The sequence below is a fragment of the Equus asinus genome, chromosome 25 (assembly GCF_041296235.1).
Source record: "Equus asinus isolate D_3611 breed Donkey chromosome 25, EquAss-T2T_v2, whole genome shotgun sequence".
Classification (NCBI taxonomy): Eukaryota; Metazoa; Chordata; class Mammalia; order Perissodactyla; family Equidae; genus Equus; species Equus asinus.
Window position 1 is genome coordinate 43,395,954 of NC_091814.1, and position 23,559 is coordinate 43,419,512.

General features: G+C 42.9%; 1 protein-coding gene across 3 annotated transcripts; it reads left to right on the forward strand.

Moving 5' to 3' along the window:
- Positions 1 to 208: 208 nt before the first annotated feature.
- NPHS2 (NPHS2 stomatin family member, podocin) lies at positions 209 to 22,157 on the forward strand. 3 transcript variants are annotated; one of them, XM_014845289.3, is made up of 8 exons: positions 209 to 819; positions 4,143 to 4,246; positions 9,553 to 9,625; positions 11,235 to 11,317; positions 14,076 to 14,279; positions 17,081 to 17,136; positions 18,766 to 18,844; positions 20,018 to 22,157. In XM_014845289.3, the coding sequence occupies exons 1-8, from the start codon at positions 546 to 548 to the stop codon at positions 20,294 to 20,296; spliced, it is 1,152 nt and encodes a 383-aa protein (XP_014700775.1). In that variant the 5' UTR covers positions 209 to 545; the 3' UTR covers positions 20,297 to 22,157. The 3 variants fall into 3 exon arrangements, with proteins under 3 accessions (XP_014700775.1, XP_014700776.1, XP_070353704.1); XM_014845290.3 differs by having other exon boundaries at positions 17,081 to 17,140; positions 20,018 to 22,156; XM_070497603.1 differs by having other exon boundaries at positions 491 to 838; positions 20,018 to 21,790.
- Positions 22,158 to 23,559: the final 1,402 nt, after the last annotated feature.

Sequence of the window (23,559 nt, forward strand, 5' to 3'; positions counted from 1 at the left end):
AGGATATAAAATAAATTAGGGGGCGAGGGGAAAGGCACACTTGGGAAGACTCCAAGGGAGTAACGAGGTTGGGGGGAGGCTTGGGCAGCTGTTTCTAATTTTGCCTGGAAGTTACCCTAATTCGATGACCTTTTGTGTCCCCTTAGGCGCTCTAGCATTACACGAGGAGACCTACCCTATTTCACACGATGTTTACAAATCATAAAGCGCCATCACACCTTCAGCGATTTGCAAGCCTCCGTGGTATTTCAGGTAACTGAATGTTCTTTACAGCTCAAATCTCCGTCTGTAGAAACACGTTTAAACCTCATGAACTGGGACACCGGCTCTCAGACGAACTCATCGTCGAAAGCGGCACCCAGTCTCCGGGTTGGCGGGCCCCGCCTACAGCCCTCCTGGGCACCTGCTGTGGGGCTTCACGGCGAGCCGAGCCCCGCCCCGGGGCCCGCCCCCGCCCACGGTCCTTAAGGTCCTGCTCCGGACGCGCCCCATAGCGCAGCCGGTGACTCTGCAGGGACCGCGCTCCCGGACCGGCCGCTCTGAGGATGGAGAAGAGGGCTCGGAGCTCCTCCAGGGAGGCCCACGGGAGAGGCGGCGGGTCCCCCTACAAGGAGAACAAGAGAGCAAAGGCCGAGAGGGGCAGCGGAGGCCGCGGACGCCGGGATGCCGGGCGCGAGCGGCCAGGCTCTGGGCGGGCAGCGAGCCCAGAGGAGCGCCGAGCGCCAGCAGCCACCGTGGTGGATGTCGATGAAGTCCGGGGCTCCGGCGAGGAGGGCACCGAGGTGGTGGCGCTGCTGGAGAGCGAGCGGCCAGAGGAAGGTACCAGGCGGCAGGTCAGGTACCAGGGAGGGTGAGCGACCTTTCCAAGTGGTACCCAAAGGATGTCAGATAAGGTGCACCCAGAGCCACCGAGAGCAGCCTGCTGGACCTGCTCAGATTCCTAAGAAATAAAAGGCACGAGTTAAGACCCACCGACCCCCCAGGGGTGGAGACCACAATACATCAGAAGAAATACAAATAAACTAAATACTGTACCGTGGGTCTCAGGGGGCAGCCATGTGTAAGAGGTAGGAGTGTGGTCCAGGTTGGGGACCAATCAACGTAAAAAAGGAACCATGCAGCTGGTTTCTGTGGCCGTGGAAGAGTATATAGGCACCTAATTTAAGTAAAGACATGCATGAGCTGGTGGTTCTGGGTAACTATGTAGCTTATTCTTCTCTCCTCATCCTCACGCCTCAGTTTTACCTAAAAGCATTTTAACTTTCTTTGGGATGATCATTCTTTCTAAAAAGTAGAGGCAGCAGAGGCAAGTAGAGAAAAGGCAGACCCAAGCTGAAATCTCAGCTAGCCACATGGTCACAGTCAGGGCCTTAACCATCTGTCTAATGGGGATAACAAGGGCACCGACCTCAGAGGGTGGTTGTGAGGATAAAATGAGATAAGACATCCAAAGCACTTTGCACAGAGCCTGGAGCAAGGAACATACTCAATGAGAGCAGAAGCCTTGCAAGCTCAAAGAGAGGAAAGTTGGACCAAAGGAGAGAGTCACCGGGAAAGGTATCTCTTTGGCTTCTGCAGGTGAAGCAACTCTTAGGAACAAATTTATCTGCTTCCGTTACCTTTTATAATGAATGGAAGAAGAAAACTCATTACACCTTAAGTGTAGGATGAGGGAGATTTAAAGGAAAGTAAATAAAGAATAGTGTGTTTTATTGCTTTCTGCTGGCTATGAAATTTTAACATTTCCTGGCTGCTAGCAATGCAGTATATGCTGGAGCTTTGAAAGCTATGACTTGAGAAAGATTCCTGCAGTTGGGGTATAGTTTTTGTGGCCCATGTTAATTCTGGTTTGCCTAACTGATGCCCTTTCTTCAGTCAGAAACTTCTGGTCATTAAAATGTTGTTGGGTTCAATGTTACAGTAATGTGGAGGTTAGAGGTCTTGTAAAGATTGTGTTTCAGACCACATTGGTGGGGGTGGGCAAGGAAGGGAGCCCCATTTATGGAGCCCCTACTATGTGCCAGGCACACAGTAGGTGTTTTACTGAGTAGTATCATTCTCATGTCACACATGAGGAAAAATGCTGAGAAATTAAGTAACTTGCCCAAGACCTACAGCTGGGAAGTGAAGAAGCCAGAATTCCAAAGACAGACAGTCTGACTGAAAAGCCCATCCTTGCATGGTGCCGCTCCTGATTTCTGGTCAGGGTCCCAGCACTGCCACCAGCCAGCTGTGGCCTTGGGCAAGTAGCTTCACCTTGGTGGGCTTCACTCAATTTCTCCAGCTATAAAGTGACTAGAGCCCAAGATCCCAAGCAATGGATGAGAAGTCCCATTAAGGACAAGGCAGCCTTGCGGAGCCCTTGTCTGGGAAGGTTTCTTGTGGCTCCCGGAGGAAAAGGCAGCAAGACGCAGCAACATGCCCTCCTCCTCCTCCTCACTTAACTCCACACTCCCACAGCCAGGCTACTTAAGACTTGGGAGAAACAAAAAGGAGCTTCATTTTACCAAAATGTTGGGCATTCTTGGCCTGTGTTGAATCTAAAGGCTCTTCCTGCTTTAACATTTAATGTTTCTAATGTTTCGCTATTTACTTAACCCAAACCAATTGGATATTCAAGGAACTTCTTCCAGGAGAATAGTCTTTTGTGAATAAAGCTTCAAGTTAGGTTTTGGGTATAGATATTAGTTTTCTCTTCAGCTCCCTAACTACTGTATGAAAGAATTTTGAGGACTTTCTTCACTTATAAAATGTAATTTTGCCTGTATGTACATTTATTTATTTTTACTTACCATGTTTACCTCTGGCAAATGAAATACATTTATAAACTAATTAAACATGTAATAACACTGTTATTGCCCTCAGGGAAGAATATTGTAAAAACTAACATGATATTGATAGAGCATTTTCCAAAGTAGGTTGCATGAGAAATAAAGTCTATAGAACATGAATTCCTTAAAGAAACATGCCTGGTTAAATGTTTGGGAAATACTGGGTTAAAGGAAGCTGAGAACGCTTCGTTGCAGGGATTCTCCTGGCCCCAGTATGCTGATAAACACTGGGGAACTCCAGGGGTGTGATACAGTCCGCAATACATTCATGCTTCGCTTAACAACAGGAGACACTCTGAGAAATGCATTGTTGGGTGATTTTATCGTTGTGCCGACATCATGGAATATTCTTACACAAACCTAAGTGGTCTAGCCTACGACACACCTAGGCTGTATGGCACTAATCTTATGGGACTGAGCTCTTTCTTTGGATTAGGGTGTGGCTTCCCAGACAGTCTTTGAAAATCGCCTTTCTGGGATTAACATTAGTCCATCAGTGTCTGTAAAAAAGTGATAAGGAACTGGAGTGCACAACATCCAGGTTGCTTGGGTGATAAGTGAAACAGTGTCAGGGAAAGTCGATCTCAAGAACACAAGCTTCCCGGGGCCTTGTCTTGTTTATGTTGTGTCGTCAGGGCCTGGGATAGTGCCCGAGGCAATATAGGTCCTCAATAAATATTTGTTGAACGTAAGAAGGAAGGACAAGTGGATAGTGAGAATGATTTAAATGTAATAGTTTTGTAAATCTCAAGAATTTTAATCTCCGGGTACTAGAAAACTGGTCAAAGGAATTCTATTTGTCAGTTTAAAAACCTCAAAGAGGACTAGAAGGTGAGTAAAGATTTGGAAGGGTGAAGAGTCTATTTTGAAGGGATGGGAAGAAAGAGGATAACTCATCGGCCTGAAAATTTTATCTCCATGTCTGAAACAACTAGAAAGGTCATCATCAAATTGATGTGCATATCACTTGAAGGGGGCAGATATGCAAGCTGCGCCACTGCAAAACTAACATCAGCACTAGAAAGAGGAAACTGAGGTTCGAAGAGGTCATATGCCTTGCTTTGACAGAAAATGGTAGAATCAGAATTGGAACTCATACTGCTCCGCCTTCCATAGGCCCAATTAGCCCTTCCCACAGACAATGCCCCAGGTCCTGTGAACTGACCACTCTGATATCCAGCTCATGCTAATATTTCCAGCAGTGTCTACAAACTGCTCTGACCTTGAGACCAAGGAGTAGACCAACAAGTACTAGTCAGTGAATATGGTGAAGTTCCAATATAATTATTCTTCTGCTTTTTTTTTTTTAAGGTACCAAGTCTTCCAGTTTAGGGGCCTGTGAGTGGCTTCTTGTCCTCACATCCCTGCTCTTCATCATCGTGACCTTCCCTTTTTCTATCTGGTTCTGCATAAAGGTGAGATTCCATGAGGACCCAGTAAGTAATTTCCTGGTGCCTCTCACTGACCTCAACGTGTCCACCCCTACTTCTTTATTTTGGTACATGCTGTCTGCTCTGCGTGGAATGCCCTCACCACCACTCACCTTCCAGGAGAGTTCTTACTCCTTGAAGACCTTTCCCAAATGTAACTGTGAAGCCTTCCTTCACTTTCCCGTACTGTCATTCCCTTCCTTGTACTCTTGTGTACTCTGCTTTCACATCTGTTCTAGCACTTACCCCATGTATGGTATTTGTTGACAGCTGATCTCTCCCATTAGACTGAGAGCCCCATCAGGACAAGGGGCTGTGTCTAGGTCATCTGTACTCTGTAACACAAGGACGAGCCCAAAAGAGATCATGATGTCTACTTCCACTGGTGACACTTCAAGGAAACTTGTTAGACAGCTTCCGTAGACCATGAATGACACTTATCTTTGGCCCACAGGTGGTTACACTTGCCTGCCCTTGGAGTAAATGAAGACCTATGTCAGTTCAGGAAGCACATGCCAGGAAGGAATTAGAAGTACAAGGAGCTTATTGGGAGCCATTGTCTGTGACAGATTAAGGGGAGAGAGAGCAAGAGAAAGCAAGGAAAACCTTCAGACGATGATGCAGGTCTGACACCTGTGCTACGAGAAGGGGAAGGAAGGATTGAACAGAAAGAGCCTCAGACTGTGGTGCAGCTCTAAGAAAGTCTTGGCTAGCCTGAAAGGGAACTCCAGAGCAAAGTTTGCTTCATAGAGGAGTTTCACTATGGGCAGAAATGGCCAGGCCCTAGTACCCTCACCATTCTTGGTCATTGGCTGAAGCTGCCAGAGAAGAGCATGTCTATGGCTGGAACCCTACAAATGTTGCTGGGGCCGTCGCTGATTGCACTCCTCATGCAGGCTCTTCTTCCTCTCCTCCTCCTCCTCCTCTTCCTCATCTTCCTTCCCTTCCTTCTTCTCCTTCTTCATGAAAAGGTATTGGATTTTGTCAAATGCCTTTTTTACATCTATTGAGATGATCAATATTTTGATGATCAATAATTGAGATGAGTGGTATTTGCCTTTTATTCTATTGATATGGTGTAGTACATTCATTGAATTAAACCAACTGTGTATTCCTAGGGTAAGTCCCACTTGGTTATGGTGCATAATCCTTTTATATGTTACTGGATTCCGGTTGCTGGTAATTTGTTGAGGATTTTTGCATCTATATTCATAAGAGATATTAGTCTATAGTTTTCTTATGTTGTGATGTCTCTGTTTTGTTTTGGTATCAGGGTAATACTGGCCTCAGAGAATGAGTTGGGAAGATTCCCCTCCTCTTCTATTTTTTGGGAGAATTTGTGAAGAACTGGTATTACTTCCTCTTTAAATGTTTGGCAGAATTCACCAGTGAAAGTATCTGGTCCTAGACTTTTATTTGTGGGAAACTTTTTTTTTTTTGAGGAAGATTAGCCCTGAGCTAACATCTGCCACCAATCCTCCTCTTTTTTTTTGCTGAGGAAGACTGGCCCTGAGCTAACATCCATGCCCATCTTCCTCTACTTTATATGTGGGATGCCTGCCGCAGCATGGCCTGACAAGCAGTGCATAGGTCCACACCCAGGATCTGAACCGACGAACCCCAGGCTGCCAAAGCAGAATGTGCGAACTTAACCACTGCACCACTGGGTTGGCCACCTATTTGTGGGAAATTTTAATACTACTAACTCAGTCTTTTACTTCTAGATCTTTTCAGTTTTTCCTTCTCTTCTTGTGTCAGTTTTGGTAGTTTGTGTCTCTATAGGAATTTGTCCATTTCATCTAAGTTATCTAATGTGTTGGCATAGGGTTCATAGTATTTTCTCTTATAATGTTTTTTATTTCTGTAAGAACAATGGTGATGTCCCTATCATTCCTCTTTCATTCCTGATTTTGGCAATTTGAGTATTCTCTCTTTTCTTGATCAGACTAGCAAAATATTTGTCAATTTTGTTAATCTTTTTAAAGAATCAACTTTTGGTTCCTTGATTTTCTCTATTATTTTTCTATTTTCTATTGCATTTATTTCCACTCTAATCTTTATTATTTTCTTATTTCTGCTTGTCTTAGATTTAGTTTGCTCTGCTATTTCCAGTGTCTTAAGGTAGAAGATTAGGGTATTATTTTGAGATATTTCTTCTTTTTTTCTTATAGGCATTTACAGCTAGAAATTTTCCTCTAAACATTGCTTTAGTTGCATCCCATATGTTTTGGTATCTTGTGGTTTTGTTTTCATTCATCTCAAAGTATATAATTTTTGGGGGGTGATTTCCTCTTTGACTCATTGGTTATTTTAGACTGTGTTGTTTAATTTCTATATATTTGTGAATTTCCCAAATTTCCTTCTGTTATTCACTTCTAATTTCTTTCCGTTGTAATCAGAGAATATATTTTGTGTGATTTAAATCCTTTTGAATTCATTGAGGTTTGCTTTATGGCCTAGCATGCAGTCTGTCCTGGAGATGTTTCATCTGTGCTTGAGAAGAATGTGTATTCTGCTGTCGTTGGATGGAGTTATGTGTAGATGTCTATTAGGTTGAGTTTGTTTATGGTGTTGTTCAAGTCTTCTGTTTCCTTGTTGATCTTCTGTCATCTTGTTCTATAAATGATTGAAAATGGGATATTAAAGTCTCCAACTATTGTTGAATTGTCTATTTCTATATTCTTTTCTCTGGATTTTTGCTCTATTTTCAGGTTTATTTATATGTTTATGAGTGTTATACTTTCCTAATGCACTGACCCCTTTATCATTATACAATGTCCTTCTTTATCACTAGTAACATTTTTGTGTGTTTGTTTTAAACTCCATTTTGTCTGATAGCAATATGCCACTCTTGCTCTTTTGGTTGCTCTTTGTGTGGTATATCTTTTTTCCCTCCTTTTACTCTCACCCTATTTGTATTTTTGAATCTAAAGTGTGTCTCTGGGCCAGCCCCAGTGGCCTAGTGGTTAAGTTCAGTGCACTCTGCTTCAGCAGCCAGGGTTTGGTTCCCAGGCGCTGACCTGTACCACTCATCTGTCAGTTGCCATGCTGTTACAGCGGCTCACATACAAAAAGAGAAAGATTGGCAACAGATGTTAGCTCGGGGTGAATCTTCCTCAGCAAAAAAATAAAATGTGTCTCCTATAGACAGCATATAGTTGACATCAGGTTCTTCTTAAAGGGTGATCTGAGCACCTGCATGGCTGCCATGAGCTGCAACACTGACTCAGCCACAATTTGTGGAGAAGTCTCTCAGGTCTGATCACTTAAGAGCAAGCCCTAAGAAGCCAATTAGGTAGACATGAAAGTAGAACTAGACAGTTACATTTGAGCAAGGTCTTGAAGGAGTAAGATTCCTCTTCATCTCTGAGAAGAATTTATTTCTTCCAATAAAAGCCGAAAAGAAACAAGAAATGCTAGGGAATCAAGAAACTGGGACTGTCCGGGGCAATCATTGTTTCAACAAGCAAGGCAGTGTTCAGGCACAGGAGTTCTAAATCTCACAAGGATGAATAAGACATGGTTCTTGGCCTCAAGGGACTTATCAGTAGGGTAGTAGAACCTGTTACCTGAACCCATTCAAAATGTGTTACTTCTGGTTTCTCCATTGCGTTTTCATACTTGACTAATTATATTCAATGGAGCTTTCTAAAGTGGAGGGAGAATGAAGAAGGAAAACAGACTTGTCTACAGTCACAAGTAAATTCTTCATTCATTCAACAAATATTTATTGGACACTTACTATGCATCAGGCATTTTTTAGGCACTTAGAAAAATGCTTAACTCCATATCATTAGGGAGTTCACAACCTGGTGGGGCATATATATAAATATGACCAACAAAGCTACTGATAAGCAAGCAGTAGAACCCAGCTTCTGATACTGGGCCAGAAAGTGAAGTTCATTTTTAAAGTAGTGTGCAGTAACTTTCCCATCTCTCTTCTAAAAGACAGACATTTATACACAGAGAATCTCCTTTTTTGTCACTTAAAAATAGCACTACACATTTTCAGGGAACACTGAACTTTTTCTTTTTTTGGAAGATTAGCCCTGAGCTAACATATGCCACCAATCCTCCTCTTTTTTGCTGAGGAAGACTGGCCCTGAGCTAACATCCATGCCCATCTTCCTCTACTTTATATGTGGGACGCCGGCTACAGCATGGCTTGACAAGCAGTGTGTAGGTCCACACCTGGGATCCAAACCAGCGAACCCCATGCCGCCAAAACAGAACATGCAAACTTAACCACTGCGTCACTGGGCTGGCCCTGAATTTTTCTAAATACATCACCAGTGAAAACTGACAAGTAAAATCCAACTTAATCCTGTTTAACTGACCTCAGAAGAAATTTAGTTTGAAACAAAATATAAGAAGTGATATTAAAATATACTCCATCTTTGGAGGCCAGCCTGGTGGCACAGCAGTTAGGTTCGTGCATTCTGCTTTGGCGGCCTGGGGTTTGCTGGTTCGGATCCCGGGTGCAGACATGGCACCGCTTGTCAAGCCATGCTGTGGTAGGCGTCCCACATATAAAGTAGAGGAAGATGGGCATGGATGTTAGGTCAGGGCCAGTCTTCCTCAGCAAAAAGAGGAGGATTGGCAGCAGTTAGCTCAGGGCTAATCTTCCTCAAAAAAACATATATATACACACTCCCTCTTTTTGTTAAAGAGTAATGATTGATATATATAAAAGATAATAATGCAGAACTCACAGAAAAATACAAAATTAAACACGCTGTGATAAATATGCTGTAATTTCTTTGATTTAGGGAACATTGTGGAAGCATTATTTTTTAGATAATCATGACTCTTTAATCAAAATTCTGTCCATGGGCTTAAAAATTAACATGGCCAATATACTTTTTCACTGGTTTCAGAAATTCTACACTTACTAAATATAGATTTTGGAAATACAAGTATTAACAAATTTTTTTCTTAGTTCTCAAAACACAAGATTTCTGATACCTAGGATCACTCTCATGCCAAGGCCTTTTTTTTTTTTTTTAAGATTTTATTTTTTCCTTTTTCTCCCCAAAGCCCCCCGGTACATAGTTGTGTATTCTTCGTTGTGGGTCCTTCTAGTTGTGGCATGTGGGACGCTGCCTCAGCGTGGTCTGACGAGCAGTGCCATGTCCGCGCCCAGGATTCGAACCAACGAAACACTGGGCCACCTGCAGCGGAGCGCGTGAACTTAACCACTCGGCCACGGGGCCAGCCCCTCATGCCAAGGCCTTTTGAAGACTTTCTTTTTCTTTCTTGGAGTGATTCAAAAGTATTAAATTTCTTTTTAGGTTGTACAGGAGTATGAGAGAGTAATTATATTCCGGCTGGGACATCTGCTTCCTGGAAGGGCCAAAGGCCCTGGTAAGAAATACCTTTTTTACCCCCTATAGACTTGCTGGTTTCTTCAATCCACGCATATTTGTAGTATGGACCTCAGATTACATGAAGCAACTAGATTCATGATATCTTCATTTTCCAGTCTGTTACTTGTAACACAGTTTATTAAGAAATTCTTCGGAGAGCATTACTACCAGGTCACAGTGACCCAGAGAGAGGATGGGTGCCGAGAGCCAAGTGCCAGGACCAGGCTGGCTGGAGTAGCAAGAAGGCTTAGGACCCAGGGCCAGGCACCCGTTTGAGCAGAATGTGTGCGTGCTCAGTTAATTCTCAGAGCAAAGCTGAGCTAGTTCAGAGTCCAGAGGGTCAGACCAAACTATGGGAGATGGGTAAAGTTCAGCATCCACATAACAAATTGGCCTTCAGTTAGTGGAATTTAAGAAACATAAACTGAGCACTTCTTGTGTTTCAGATGCTGTGTAACTCCCAGGGAGATGAAGATGGATGAATGAGACATAGTTTCTGATCTCTAGGACCTTAAAGGCTAGTGGTGTTGATGTCCAGAGGTCCAATCTGATCATGGGGCACAGATAGAAGTATGGTTAGTCTGAAATTCTAGTAGTTGGGGTTTGGCGATGCCAGCTACCCAGGAAGGCATGAGAGGGGCATAGTCCCACTGTGCATATACTGGAAAGGGTCCAAGTTCCAGGCCACTTCTACAGAAACAGGCAGAGAACAGACCAGAGTAAAAGACACAAGTCAGAGTTTGAAGATTCAGAACCAACAGATGGGTTCTCACAAAAGTAGAACCAGACCCTGAGTTCTAGGACGGGGACTGTCCTGTTCTGATTCTGGTTTTCAGCATCCTTCTTGACTGGGGCTAGAAAGGGCTGGTAGTTGGGCTGCTCCTCAGAGAGATCCTGGGCTCTGTGAGATGCTGCTTGTTTCAACAAAGCTTTGTCTCTTGCAGGAGCCTGCAGTGTCCGTGGGCTTTCAGAAAATATGAAATCAATCTAAAAATGTTTATTTCACATTTACCCTGTACATTACATTGGATGGATGAGGAATAACTAGCCAACCAGAAGGCTGTGGTATCAGGATATTGCTATTCTGATTACCTCTGGGGCTCACATTTTAAGAAACACCATATGGAGGTTGCTGGCTCTAAAGTTTATCACCTTGGTACATAAATGAATTAAAAAATAATTTTACAGAGCACCTAAAAGGCACTAAGTCAAGCAATAAAGCTAACAATAGTGCATAAGATATTCTTGTGAGGGAGTTCAAATCTAGTGAAGGAGACAGTCATGGGACACAAGATCTAGAGGGGTCAGCACCGTAACCAAGGTGACCATACAGCCCATTTAACTGGGGATAATCCCTGTTTATGCCTATTTTCCTGGAGTAAGTGGTAACAGTGTTCTCCTTTTACCCTCAAAAGTGTGCCAGATTAAACACCAGATTATCTGGTAACCTTAGCAACAACAAACACACTATGCGGAGGAGGTGGTGCCCAATGGTCTGTGTGAGGCTAACAAAAGCAATGCATGGGCAACCTGACCCCAAGAAGGTGAACCCAAAACAGTATCCACGCTAGCCATTCACCTGTCACCTCTCTCTCCCCCTCTTCTAGGCCTTTTCTTCTTTTTGCCTTGCCTGGACACCTACCACAAGGTTGACCTTCGTCTCCAAACCTTGGAGATACCTTTTCATGAGGTAAGCCAAATGATGGATTTTGCTTTCTCTCTACGTGTGGCTGAGCCACCAAGTCTCATCTAAAACAAAATGATTATTTAAGCTCAAAAGTAGAAAAGGCAAGTAGAGGTATAGACTACATCAAAATTAAAGACTCCCGTGCCTCAAACGACACAGTCAACAGAAAGCACAGGCAACCTATGGAATGGGAGAAGATATTTGAAAATAATATATCTCACAAGAGGTTAATATCCAGAATAGGTAAAGATATCTTATAACTCAACAACAAAAAAGCAAACAACCCAATTAAAAGTGGGCAAAGGACTTTGTGATAGTTAATTTTATGCATCAACTTGGGTAAGATATGGTACCCAGATATTTTGTCAAATGCATGTGGATGTTGCTGTTAAGGTATTTTTTAGATCAGATTAATATTTAAATTGGTAGGCTTTGATTAAAGCAGATTACCCTCCATAATGTGGGTGGGCCTAATCTAGTAAGTTGAAGGCCTTAAGTAAAAGACTAACCGGGGCCAGCCCCGTGGCCAAGTGGTTGAGTTCGCACACTCCGCTTCGGCAGCCCAGGGTTTCGCCAGTTCAAATTCTGGGCGCGGACATGGCACCACTCATCAGGCCATGCTGAGGCAGCGTCCCACATGCCACAACTAGAAGGACCCACAACTAAAAATATACAACTATGTACCAGGGGCTTTCAGAGAGAAAGGAAAAATAAAATCTTAAAAAAAAAAAGGTAAAGAAAAAGACTAACCTAACCTCCCCTGGAGAAGGAGGGAATTCTGCCAGCAGACTGCTCTCAGACTCTAGCTGCGACATCACCTCTTCCTTGGGTCTTCAGCCTTTTGGCCTATCCTGAGGCTTTTGGATTTGTCAGCCTCTACAATTGTGTGAGCCAATTTCTTAAAATCTCTCTCTCTCTTTCTCTCCACACACCCCCCCCCCCCCAATGATTCTATTTCTCTGGGAAGCTCTGACTAATACAGACTTGAATAGACATTTCTCTAAAGAAGATATACAAATGGCCAAAAAACCCACAAAGAGATGTTCAGCATCACTAATCATTAAAGAAATGCAAATCAAAACCACCATGATGGCTACTATAAAGGAAAAAAAAGAACCAAAAAATAGCAAGTGTTGGCGAAGATGCAGAGAAATTGGAACCCCTGTATACCATTGGTGGGAATGTAAAATGGTGCAGCTGCTGTAGAAAACAGCACCGTGGTTCCTCAAAAAATTAAAAATAGAGTTACCATTTGATCCAGCAATTCCACTTCTGCACGAACACCCCAAAGAATTGAAAGCAAGGTTTTGAAGAGATATTTGTGTACCTATGTTCATAGCAGCATTATTCACAAAAGCCAAAGTATGAAAGCAACCCAAGTGTTCATCAATGACTGAATGGATAAAGAAAATGTGGTATATACCTACAATGGAATATTATTCAGCCTTAAAAAGTAAAGAAATTCTGACATATGCTACATCATGGATGAACCTTGAATAGTATGCTAAGTGAAATAAGCTAGTCACAAAAAGACAAATGCTGTATGATTCCACTTAAATAAGGTACCTAGAGTAGTCAGACTCAGAGAGACAGAAAGTAGAATGGTAGTTGGAGAGGGGAATGAGGAGTTGTTGTTTAATGAGTTTCAGTGTTGCAAGATGAAAATAGTGCTGGAGACCAGTTGCACCACAATTTGAATGTACTTAACACTACTGAGTTGGACATCAAAAATGATTAAGATGATAAATTTGATTATCACAATTAAAAATTAAAGGAAAAGTAGGGTAGCATCTAGATTTTTCTGTTAGTAATTCAGATTTATAAGCCTGTCCTATATTATCTCCTACTTTCAGTTTGAAGTTCTTTCTCATTCTTTCTTTTACTAAGTAGAAATGTAAATGAAATTATATATTTTTTAAAAGTCTTGTTTTAGATAATAAAATGTAAAAAAGGAAGAAATAAAATTTGCCCCTAATCCTATTAGCTATAGATAAATGTTGATATTTTGGAGTATATCCTCTCAGATTTTTCTATGTGTGGTTCTATTTACAGACGGGTATATATAGCATACCATACACAGTATTTTGTAACATGCCTTTTTACACTCAACAATCTATTGTGATCATCTTCTCATATATTAGCTACGTTCCTCCCCTTTTATTTTAAGTGGACACATAGCATTTCATTGTATGGACGTACCACAAGTTATAATTCCCTATGGTTGATATTAAGTTATTTCCAATTTATTATTGCAACACTATCAATAACAGCCTTGCAACTAAATGCTTAAAATATGTCCTTGTGCTAAGTGCTTAAAATGGAAATGCTGAGCACGTGCGTCTTTAGGGCTTTGGGTGTGTGTCACCAGTCTGCCCTCTAGCGTACGCCCAGCAAGCCAAACAGGAAAGTGCTTGTTTCCCAGAATGGTCTTCTCTCTTGGCACAGTTTTTGGCATCAGTTTAAAAAGACCGGATATACAATTAACTGAATGTCTTCATATCAGGAAATTCTTCCTGATTTTTTTAAAGAAGGATTTACAACAGGATTAAACTGCGAGTTCTTTAGTGTATTTAATAAAAACTCCATAATCTTCAAAACCACATCTATTTTGAATAAAGGGTGAGCCAGCTACTCTTTTTTTCCTTCTTGCTATAATCTTACTCTGAGAAAATGCCCTTTGAACACGTTTAGCTCCTCTCCGCCCACATGGGAAAGGAGCCCCAAAATCAGGCCTGTCATGCATACATTTTTTTCTGCCCAGATTGTGACCAAAGACATGTTCATAATGGAGATAGATGCCATCTGCTACTACCGAATGGAAAATGCGTCTCTTCTCCTGAGCAGTCTCGCTCATGTGTCCAAAGCTGTCCAATTCCTTGTGCAAACCACCATGAAGCGTCTCCTGGCACATCGATCCCTCACCGAAATTCTTCTGGAGAGGAAAAGCATTGCCCAAGATGTAAAGGTACTTCGATAAACTTAACATCAAATAGGTCGAAATATGGCTCTATCTCTTTTTCATTTCTTCATTGGCCATTGTTGAATCTTCCATGTGCCAGGCACCCACTGCTGAAGAGGTCATCCCTTAAGGAGCTGATAACTAAGTAAGAGGTTGCCAAATGGACCCTGAGCCTATCATAGTCACCAATCTGGTGCTGATTACTCAGTCATTGACACAGTTTTTGCTCTCAACCCTACCCAGTGGCTTTAGACTAATTGTAAAGGGCCCACATGGCACAAAGTGGTGGGAGTGGGAGCTGGCAGGGGTGGGGGGGCTGTGCAGGAGGGGATGGTGGTCCACGAAGATGATGAGGAATGGTTCCCGGCAGCTTACAGTCTAGTGGGGGAAACAAGCAAAGTTAAATAATGATAAATTCAAATAAGACTTTCAGAGAACAAGAGGTAAGATGTCATTGACCTTTACATGATTAATTACCCAATCAATCATGTAGATTTAATTGATTTCAATGAGAGGAGGCAGAGAAGAGCAAGAACTGCCTCACGAGCAGCCTCCGCTAGCCCGCAGGCAGCAAGCTCAGCAACCTCGCCCACGCCAGGGCAGGCATCTTTGATTCTCCCCGAGACAAGCTGGCAAAGATATTCAGAAGAGAGGTGAAAACAAAACAGGATTCCAGGCAGCTGGCCAGTCAAGTAGCAGTGACCATGATGGAGCCTGTCATTGAGGCCATGGGGCACCCAGGCCCGGAATTGAGTTAGGAGGTTACAAATCACGTCTAGCTGAAAGGAGAACCTCCAATAGAAGGATCTAAGAATCAAAGACATTGATAACGATTGTGCTTGATGAAGCCTGGGCAGTCATTAAACTGAGAAAATGAGGTTTCCAAATGTTTGTGACTTGTCCAACTTGGTACGGATAAAACCGCGATTAGTATCCTGATGGAAAAGGGAAGAACTTAGGAAATAAGAGAAGCTGGAAAGGAAAAATAAGCACACTCAGGAGTTGTTGCTCTGGAATTTAAAACCACTCAAGTGGGGCTGGCCTAGTGGCGCAGCGGTTAAGTGCTCACGTTCCACTTCTCAGTGGCCTGGGGTTCGCCAGTTTGGATCCTGGGTGCAGATATGGCACTGCTTGGCAAAAGCCATGCTGTGGTAGGTGTCCCATGTATAAAGTAGAGGAAGATGGGCATGGATGTTAGCTCAGGGCCAGTCTTCCTCAGCAAAAAGAGGAGAACTGGCAGTAGTTAGCTCAGGGCTAAACTTCCTCAAAAAAAAAAAAAAAAAAACCAAAAAACAAACCACTCAAGTGTGCTCCCCCTCTTTTCCCTTCAGCCTCTCCTCCTGGTCATCCTTCCCCTCTAAAGGATAAAGGACAGGGTCCAGACTCTTGACATTCAAGCTTGCCTTTGTTACATTGGATTATAATTTATGTATTTATACATTTGTCTTCCCCAATTATGAACTCCACATTGGCAGGGGTCATATTTTATTCATCTCTGTCCTTAGCACCTGGCAAAGGGCTTGTTGAACAGCAGCCAGATAATGTTTTTTGGATGAGTGAATAAATGACCCAACTTTGGTAGCCTCACCTCTCGCTATCCTTCTCCCACCCTATCTGATACTCCAGCCTACTTACCTTACTCCAGCGTCCAGCACTGTGATGCTTCCAAATGCCTCCCCTTAGGCTGTTTCCTCTCCTTGGAATACTTCCCTTTTCCCCACAGGCAAAATTGTATTTGTTCTTTAAGATGCCACCTCCTCTGTGGCATCTTTTTCAACATTCCTTCCTCTCACCAACCCCCAAATTAGTGTTCTAGGGTTCTCAATGCACTAAGCTAGCTATTTATCTGGCCACAAAGAAATCATCAGAAATAAGTTAAAAAGGAAAGAGTGTGATCCCACATGCCGAGCTCCAAGCCTTGCCTCTCCTTTCCAGAACCCACAGTTCATTTTCTTCCCAGTCCTGGGACCGAGAAGGGGGGGAAACAGATGCCACCAACAGGAAGGGAGAGGAATCACCCGTAGATGAAAGCCGTCTGGGAGAGACAGGAGAGACTCTGGTTCTCTAATGAGAGCGTTTTAAAACAGATTTAACAAACACACCATCTGCATTATTTTCTATTGCTTCTGTAACAAATTACCACAAACTTGGTGGCTAAAACAGCACCCATTTAATCTCTTACAGTTTTGAAGGCCAGAAGTCCAAGATCAGTTTCACTGGGCCAAAGTCAAGGCGTCAGCAGGGCTGGTTTCCTCTGGAGGTTCTGAGAGGAGAATCTGTTTCCTGGCCTTTTTCAGCTTCTAGAAACAGCCTGCATTCTTCAGCTTGTGGCCCCTTCCTCCATCTGCACAGCACGTCCCCCCAGTCTCTGCCTCCATCATCACGTTGCCTTCTCTTCTGTCCTCAGATCTCCCTCTGCTTCCCTCTTGCAAGCACTCTTGTGATTGCATTCAGGGCTCTCTGGGAAGATCTAGGATAATCTCCCACTTTCAAATCCTTTACTTTAATCACATCCACAAAGGCCCTTTTGGGTAACATTCACAGGTCCTTGGGATTAGGACATGGATGTCTTTGGAAGTCATTATTCAGCCTACCACATCATCTTTAATTCCACAAATATTTATCAAGTGGCACTGTGCAAATTAAACAACTTTTTGCAAAGCACCGTGATGTTAAAACAAAAGAGGGGAACAATGTTGTTTCAGAAGAAATGTGCTTTCTCGATACAGAACGGTGGCCATCGGTGCACAGGGGGCTCTACTCCCACCTGGACGTTCTCACTGACATCTTAACTCTTCCCTCCACAGGTTGCCCTGGATTCAGTGACTTGTATTTGGGGAATCAAAGTGGAGAGAACAGAAATGTGGGTAGGAAATTAACCAGGTAGAACAATATGATAAAGGAAAATATTTTGGTTTCATTTAACATTTTTTATTTGAAAATTATTTTCATGGAATGAGCACCATAGCCATATTAGCATAAATTTGGAAAAAAGAGGAAAAAATCATTTATTACCTCATAGCCATACATAACCATTGTAACATTTGGGCAAATTACTTTCACATTTTGTCTCTATAGATTTTAAAATATATTTTTTTAAGATAAAATTCACATAACATAAAACTCACCATTTTAACTATCTTAATGTACAACTCAAGGGCCAGCCAGTGGCTTAGTGGTTAAGTTTGCGCACTCCACTTTGGTGGCCTGGCGTTCGAGGGTTCAGATCCTGGGCATGGACCTACACAACACTCGTCAAGCCATGCTGTAGCAGCATCCACATAAAATAGAGGAAGATTGGCACAGGTGTTAGCTCAGTAACATCTTCCTCAAGCAAAAAGAGAAAGATTGGCAACAGATGTTAGCTCAGGGCCAATCTTCCTCACCAAAATAAATAAGTAAATTAAAATTAAAATTAAAATTAAAAAAATAATAATAAAGTACAACTCAGTGGTTTTAGTATATCCACAGAGTGGAGCAACCATCACTACCATCTAATTCCAGAACATTTTCATCACCCCAAAAAGAAAGCCTGCACCCATTAAGCAGGAGCTCCTAATTGCCCCCTCACCCCCAGCCGCTGACACCCACTAACTGCTTTCTCTCTCTCCGGATTTGTTCTTCTGGACATTTCATATAAATGTAATCATACAATATGTGGCCTTTGATGTCTGGCTTCTTTCACTTAACATAATGTTTTCAAGGTTCATGTATGGTGTAGCACGAATCAGTACTCCATTCCTTTTTATGATCGAATAACCTTCTATTGTGTGGCTACACCACTTTTTGTTTATCTGCTCATCAGTTGACAGACATTTGGGTTGTTTCCACTGTGGGGCTATTATGAATAATGCTGCAGCGAACACGCGTGTGCAGGTCTGCGTGTGAACATGTTTTCAGTTCTCTGGAGTATATACCTAGGAGTGGAATTACTGGATCATATGGTAACTCTGTTTAACTTTGTGAAGAACTGTCAATTGGTTTTTGTCTGTGTATTTTTCATAGATAAAAGGATAAAAATACAATTTTGTATCTTTTACGCCATATACTAAGTATTGTTCTTATTTGGTTAGTTATATCCTTTTGAAAATCAATTCTCTTTTATGAATTAAATTTCTTCCCTTATTATTAATAGTATGGTTCTTCAAGGCTGTTTTTCAGTATTCAAATTTAATAATTGGGATTTAGAAACTTTAAGTGGGAAAAAAATAATCATAATACATCCACAAAATTTGTTTTACTTGTAAAGAGAAAACCACAGTTCTACTGTAGCATCAGCGATAGTAAAAGTCTGCCTTTGAAGCCCTGACCCTTGAGACACTCCCCTCTGCCCACCGTCCGCCCAGAGGTCCAGGGACGGCACGTTCTGCTGAATCAGGACTTGCTACGCATCAGGAGACAACAGTAGAGAAGGTGGCAGGTCTGCGTGAAAGCCCTGGCTGCTAAAAGCAGTGCTGCGTATCTACCTACCCACATGTTCTTTCTTTTTCAGCAAGGATGTGAGGCTGCCAGCCGGCCTTCAGCACTCACTGGCTGTGGAAGCCGAAGCACAGAGACAGGCCAAAGTGCGGGTGAGCCAGCACTGAGCAGGCTGTCCTTCCACTGAGGCTGCTCTTTGAGGAGCGCTGGAGGATCCAAAAGGCCCGCTCATAGAGAGCATTTCCCCTCTGCCTTCCCACCTCTCATTCATCCAGGCACTGGGAGGAAATGGGGCTTCTGTCTCTCCTGCCAACTCTATTGCTCTCTTAAAGTGTGTTAATAGCCGCCTGTCTAATGCAACATCTCTTTACCTGTTACACCCCCTCTCTGAGGCTCTCCTCCTTCTTGAGTCTTACCTCCTCCTTCTTGAGTCTTACCTTCACTGTCTCTCCTTAAAGGCATCTCCTCACACTTCATCCCTCTTCTATCGTGCAGGCATCTTTCCCTGGATATCAGTCACCTGTCACCTTTAGGTAAATGACACCCAGACCTGTATCCCTAACCTTGCACAAGCTCTGGAGGGACAACCATGAGCAGGGCCCATTCCCTCAACACCAGAGCCAACAGAAGTCTGTGCTACTCATAGCCTCTACTCAGGCATGCCAGTGAGAAGCAAAGATGTGGCTGCCAGCAGCTCCTAAGGATTGAGGTGTGGGTGGGATGGGGTGTTGGGAAGAAGAAAATGAGGACCAAAAAGAGGCAAATTTCTTTTAAAGAACAGAAAGTAGGTGAAGACAAAACTCCCACACATAAGAAAGTCAATAACTTTGGAGCACTGGGGAGGAGGACAGTGGTCCTCTGGGCAGAGTTGCTTCTAGATCTCTGAATCTAGTCCTCTTTGCCCACTTTCAGCTGGCATTTGGGTGGTGAGCTTGGTGCTTTTTCTTCTGAAATGCTTACCTGAGTTGGCAGTCATCCTTTCAGGATTCCATGTCTTCACCTGGAATGCTGACCAACCTTTTCTCTATATGGCAAAATCCTACTAATCTTTCAAGACCCACTAGACAGAATTAATAACTCCCCTTAACACTGCATCTATGCCTGCCGTGGCCCTTAACAAATTTGGCCCTAAGTTACAATTAATAGTATAATCTGTCTCCCTAGACCAAGATCTTGAGAAATACAGTCTGTTCTCCGGTGCTTAATAGCGCCTGTGCACAGTAGATACTCCGTGCTTGTTGGTTGTGTCACACTGAATAGTGATTAAAACCTTCATGGAGCAAAGAAGAAAAATCACTTTGCTTTTCCGGACATCTTTTCTCTAGATGATCGCTGCGGAAGGGGAGAAGGCTGCCTCGGAGTCCCTGAGGATGGCAGCTGAGATTCTCTCAGGCTCTCCGGCTGCTGTTCAGCTTCGATACCTCCACACCCTTCAGTCCTTGTCCACGGAGAAACCTCCCACGGTGGTTTTACCTTTGCCGTGTGACTTGCTAAATTTCCTGTCTTCTCCTAGCAACAGAACTCAAGGAAGCATCCCCTTCCCAAATCCTCCCAAACCTGTTGAGCCACTGAATCCTAAAAAGAAAGACTCTCCCATGTTATAGGAGGAGCCGAGGATAGTGTGCTGGAACGGGGCCTGCCATATACCAGCCACGTCCCTGAGCGGGCTGCTCTGACCTCACTGCCTGCCTTTCTTTGGTTGCCATATGGAATGTCCCTGTAATGCATGCAGTCACAGTGCAGCAACATACCTGAGAAGCCATGCAAGAAGTTTAGGTGGATCATCTGATCAGAGTAACTGTGGGAAAGAGCTTTAGCCAACACTCCTCTTCAGAAAGAATTTAGAGTCTATATGTGGCTAAATTCTGACTTCTGAAAATCTAGGTCAAATGTCCTTTTGCTGTATGCCCTCTGGCCCCTTTGGCAAGGTCTTTGCTGCTCCCACGGCCCTTTCCACACCTCCATCATTGTGCTTATCACACTCTATTGTAATCCTGGACTTTAGATGCAGGCTCCTCTCCAACTGTACCATGCGCTCCTCAGAGGCACGTCTTAGTCATTTCCCGACCACGCTCACCCTTGTACACTCTACCCCAGATTCCTCGCACCTAACCCTGGGAGTCGCGCCACGGTGACACTTAAACGTTCCTGAGTGAATGAAAGAAAAAGAGATGTACTTGGGTTGGATATAAAATTTACACTTAATTAAAGAATTTAAAAGGAATTCTTTTTGTGGGCACTCCTTTTCTATATAGAGCAATGAAAGGACAGAAACATTTATCTCATACATGTTGCTTAAAATCTGAGGAAGCGTCACTATAAATATGGAGCTGATGTATTTTCAGTATGGAATTTACCAGCTTGCTTATTTTTCAAACAATAATAATGTTATGTGATCTATACATGCCCTGAAGTATTCTTTTCTTGTACAGATATTCCCTAGTAGGAATACATTCCTCTAATATCATTTAAGTCTTATTTTCCATTAACTTGCCTTATACAATTGGAAATACATATCTACAGAAAAAAATTAGCCAAGTAAATAAGAAAGCATACTCAGGTATATAGCAAATGCTCTGTAATCTTAGAAAAAATCAATAATACATAAGACATTACAAAAATATAACTAAAATTGTCATGCTAACAAAGTGCTACTTAAAATGGGAATTTCCATGGTGCTGGTACCGAGAGAAATGGTGGTAACCATGCCCAGTGCCTCCCTATTGGGTGATTTCTCTGTCCTTCAGCTCTCTCTTTACTCTTCGTGTTATCCAATGTTATTATTTTATATTGGGGATATCTTCCTGCTGTCCCTCATCGGAACTTTAAACATTTTGCATAAAAACACCTATAAGGTGGTTTTGTTTATGAATGTTAGCCCATAAAACTCTACTGAACATTATTTCAGAGAGAAAAATGTATTCTGAGCTCCTTGCAGTGGACCTAGAAACTTGTGTAGCATTTTGTCCATTGGAGAGAGGCTGTTTTCTCACTATGTTTAAGTGACAGAAATAAGGCCCAAGATCAAGGATGCTTTGCCTAACCTGTTGTCTCTCAATCACTTCATTCCTTCCCTCTCTGCCATCCTTCCTGACCTCTAAAAAAAGAAAGAACAAAAACTCCCTAGCAGTATATAGTGATGCCAGCCTTAGGGTCATCTCTGTCACATCTCTAGGCCACCTCCTCACCTCCATCCACACCTGGGAAAACCAAACATTCTAGCCCAACCCTGCTATGCCCTAGAACTTTAGCCAAGCAATGTGTCTTCCCAAGATTATGCAGGACTGTTAGATGACTTCAAAACCTACGTATTCATGACAACCATGTCAAATTCATTTATTGTTATAACAATCAGCTTATACGGTTATTATGTACTGAGATGATAACTTTGAATTTTGTTTCAAAAGGCTGCTTCATCCAGCTTTGAGAAATATTTCCATATCTTATTAAAAGAAAAATGTCCCCAGTTCCTACTCCCAAGGACCATACTTGCTTGTGGGGGAGTGGCAGTGTTGAAAGCCATAGATTGAGTAATCTCTGCTGCGGGCAATGGGAGACTCTGAAGCCAAAGGAGCAGGCAAAGCTCTAAACTGTGCAGAAGTGTCAAAATACAACACGTGGAATCCAAAAGGCTGTCAAATCCAAGTAAGCCACAGGCAGGTTACAACATCTGCCAGAGCCAGCAGAGAGGAAAGCAAGCACTGACAAGGCAGCAGTGGATGAAATGAGAGTTAGGGGGCACTCCTGGGTGATTTCCTAGAATGTCTAATCTCTTAGGGTTTCTAGTTTGCTTTTGTGGACCAGCCAGGGCACAGTCATAGATAGTCTAGCCCATTTAAAGGGCCAATGGCAATTAGAACATCCCTGAAGGGGGAAGTATTTCTCATTACCATTGTCTTGGTCCATACCCATCCCAGGGCACTGCTTACTGGAGTTAAGATGACATCAAGAGTTGTTGGTCACTTTTCACCAGTGTGGGTGGTTCCTGATCTCACTTTGGCAAATGTCGGCTTGAGTAATGAAGAAGGAGGTAGGGTCATGCTAGTTCAGGCATAACCAGAGTCAGGAATAGAACAATTAGAAGTGAATGCCAGGGTCATAATGTAATGATGGTTTTTATGACCCTTAATAATTCCACGTTGCATGGTTTTGTTGTTTTTTTGTTTTTGTCAAGGCAGATGTGCCTATATATCTGGGGAGTGCCTATGATATTACCCACTGGTTATTCTCCTCTGATGTCTAGCTCTAGTCAACATTTAAATTTCTCATTAGCTTGTTGGGGGGTACCTTCCAGGTCTGCTTGAGTGGCCTATGGTATCTTCAGGTACTAACCAGCTGTTGGGGTGAGAGGGCTTGATGGGAAGGAAATAATGGGGAGAAGTTGCTATGAAACTGTGTTCTGGGTGAAAAAGTATAGTGAATAGTCAAAGGCAAATTCTTCAGAGACTAGCTAAGTAAGCTGATAGTGCTGTTTGCAAGGTCCCAGCAGCAGAAGTCTCTTGAGACCCAGGTGCTGCATTCCACCTGGGAACTGACCTTGAAATGATGGGTAGAGGACAAGCTGGACCGTGTAATCCAAAGCTAAGATACATACTAGGGAACAGTTTTTCTCTGGAAATTTATTTTAATATTAATAGAGGGGCAGTATCCTAGTCAGTTTGGGCTGCTATAACAGCATACCATAGACTGGGTGGCTTATAAACAACAGAAACTTATTTCTCACAGTGCTGGAGGCTGGGAAGTCCAAGATCAAGATGCCAGCAGATTTGGCATCTGGTAAGGCTGCACTTCCTGATTCAGAGACAGCCATCTTCTCGCTGTGTCCTGACATGGGATAAGGGGGAAGGGAGCTCTCTGGGGTCTCTTC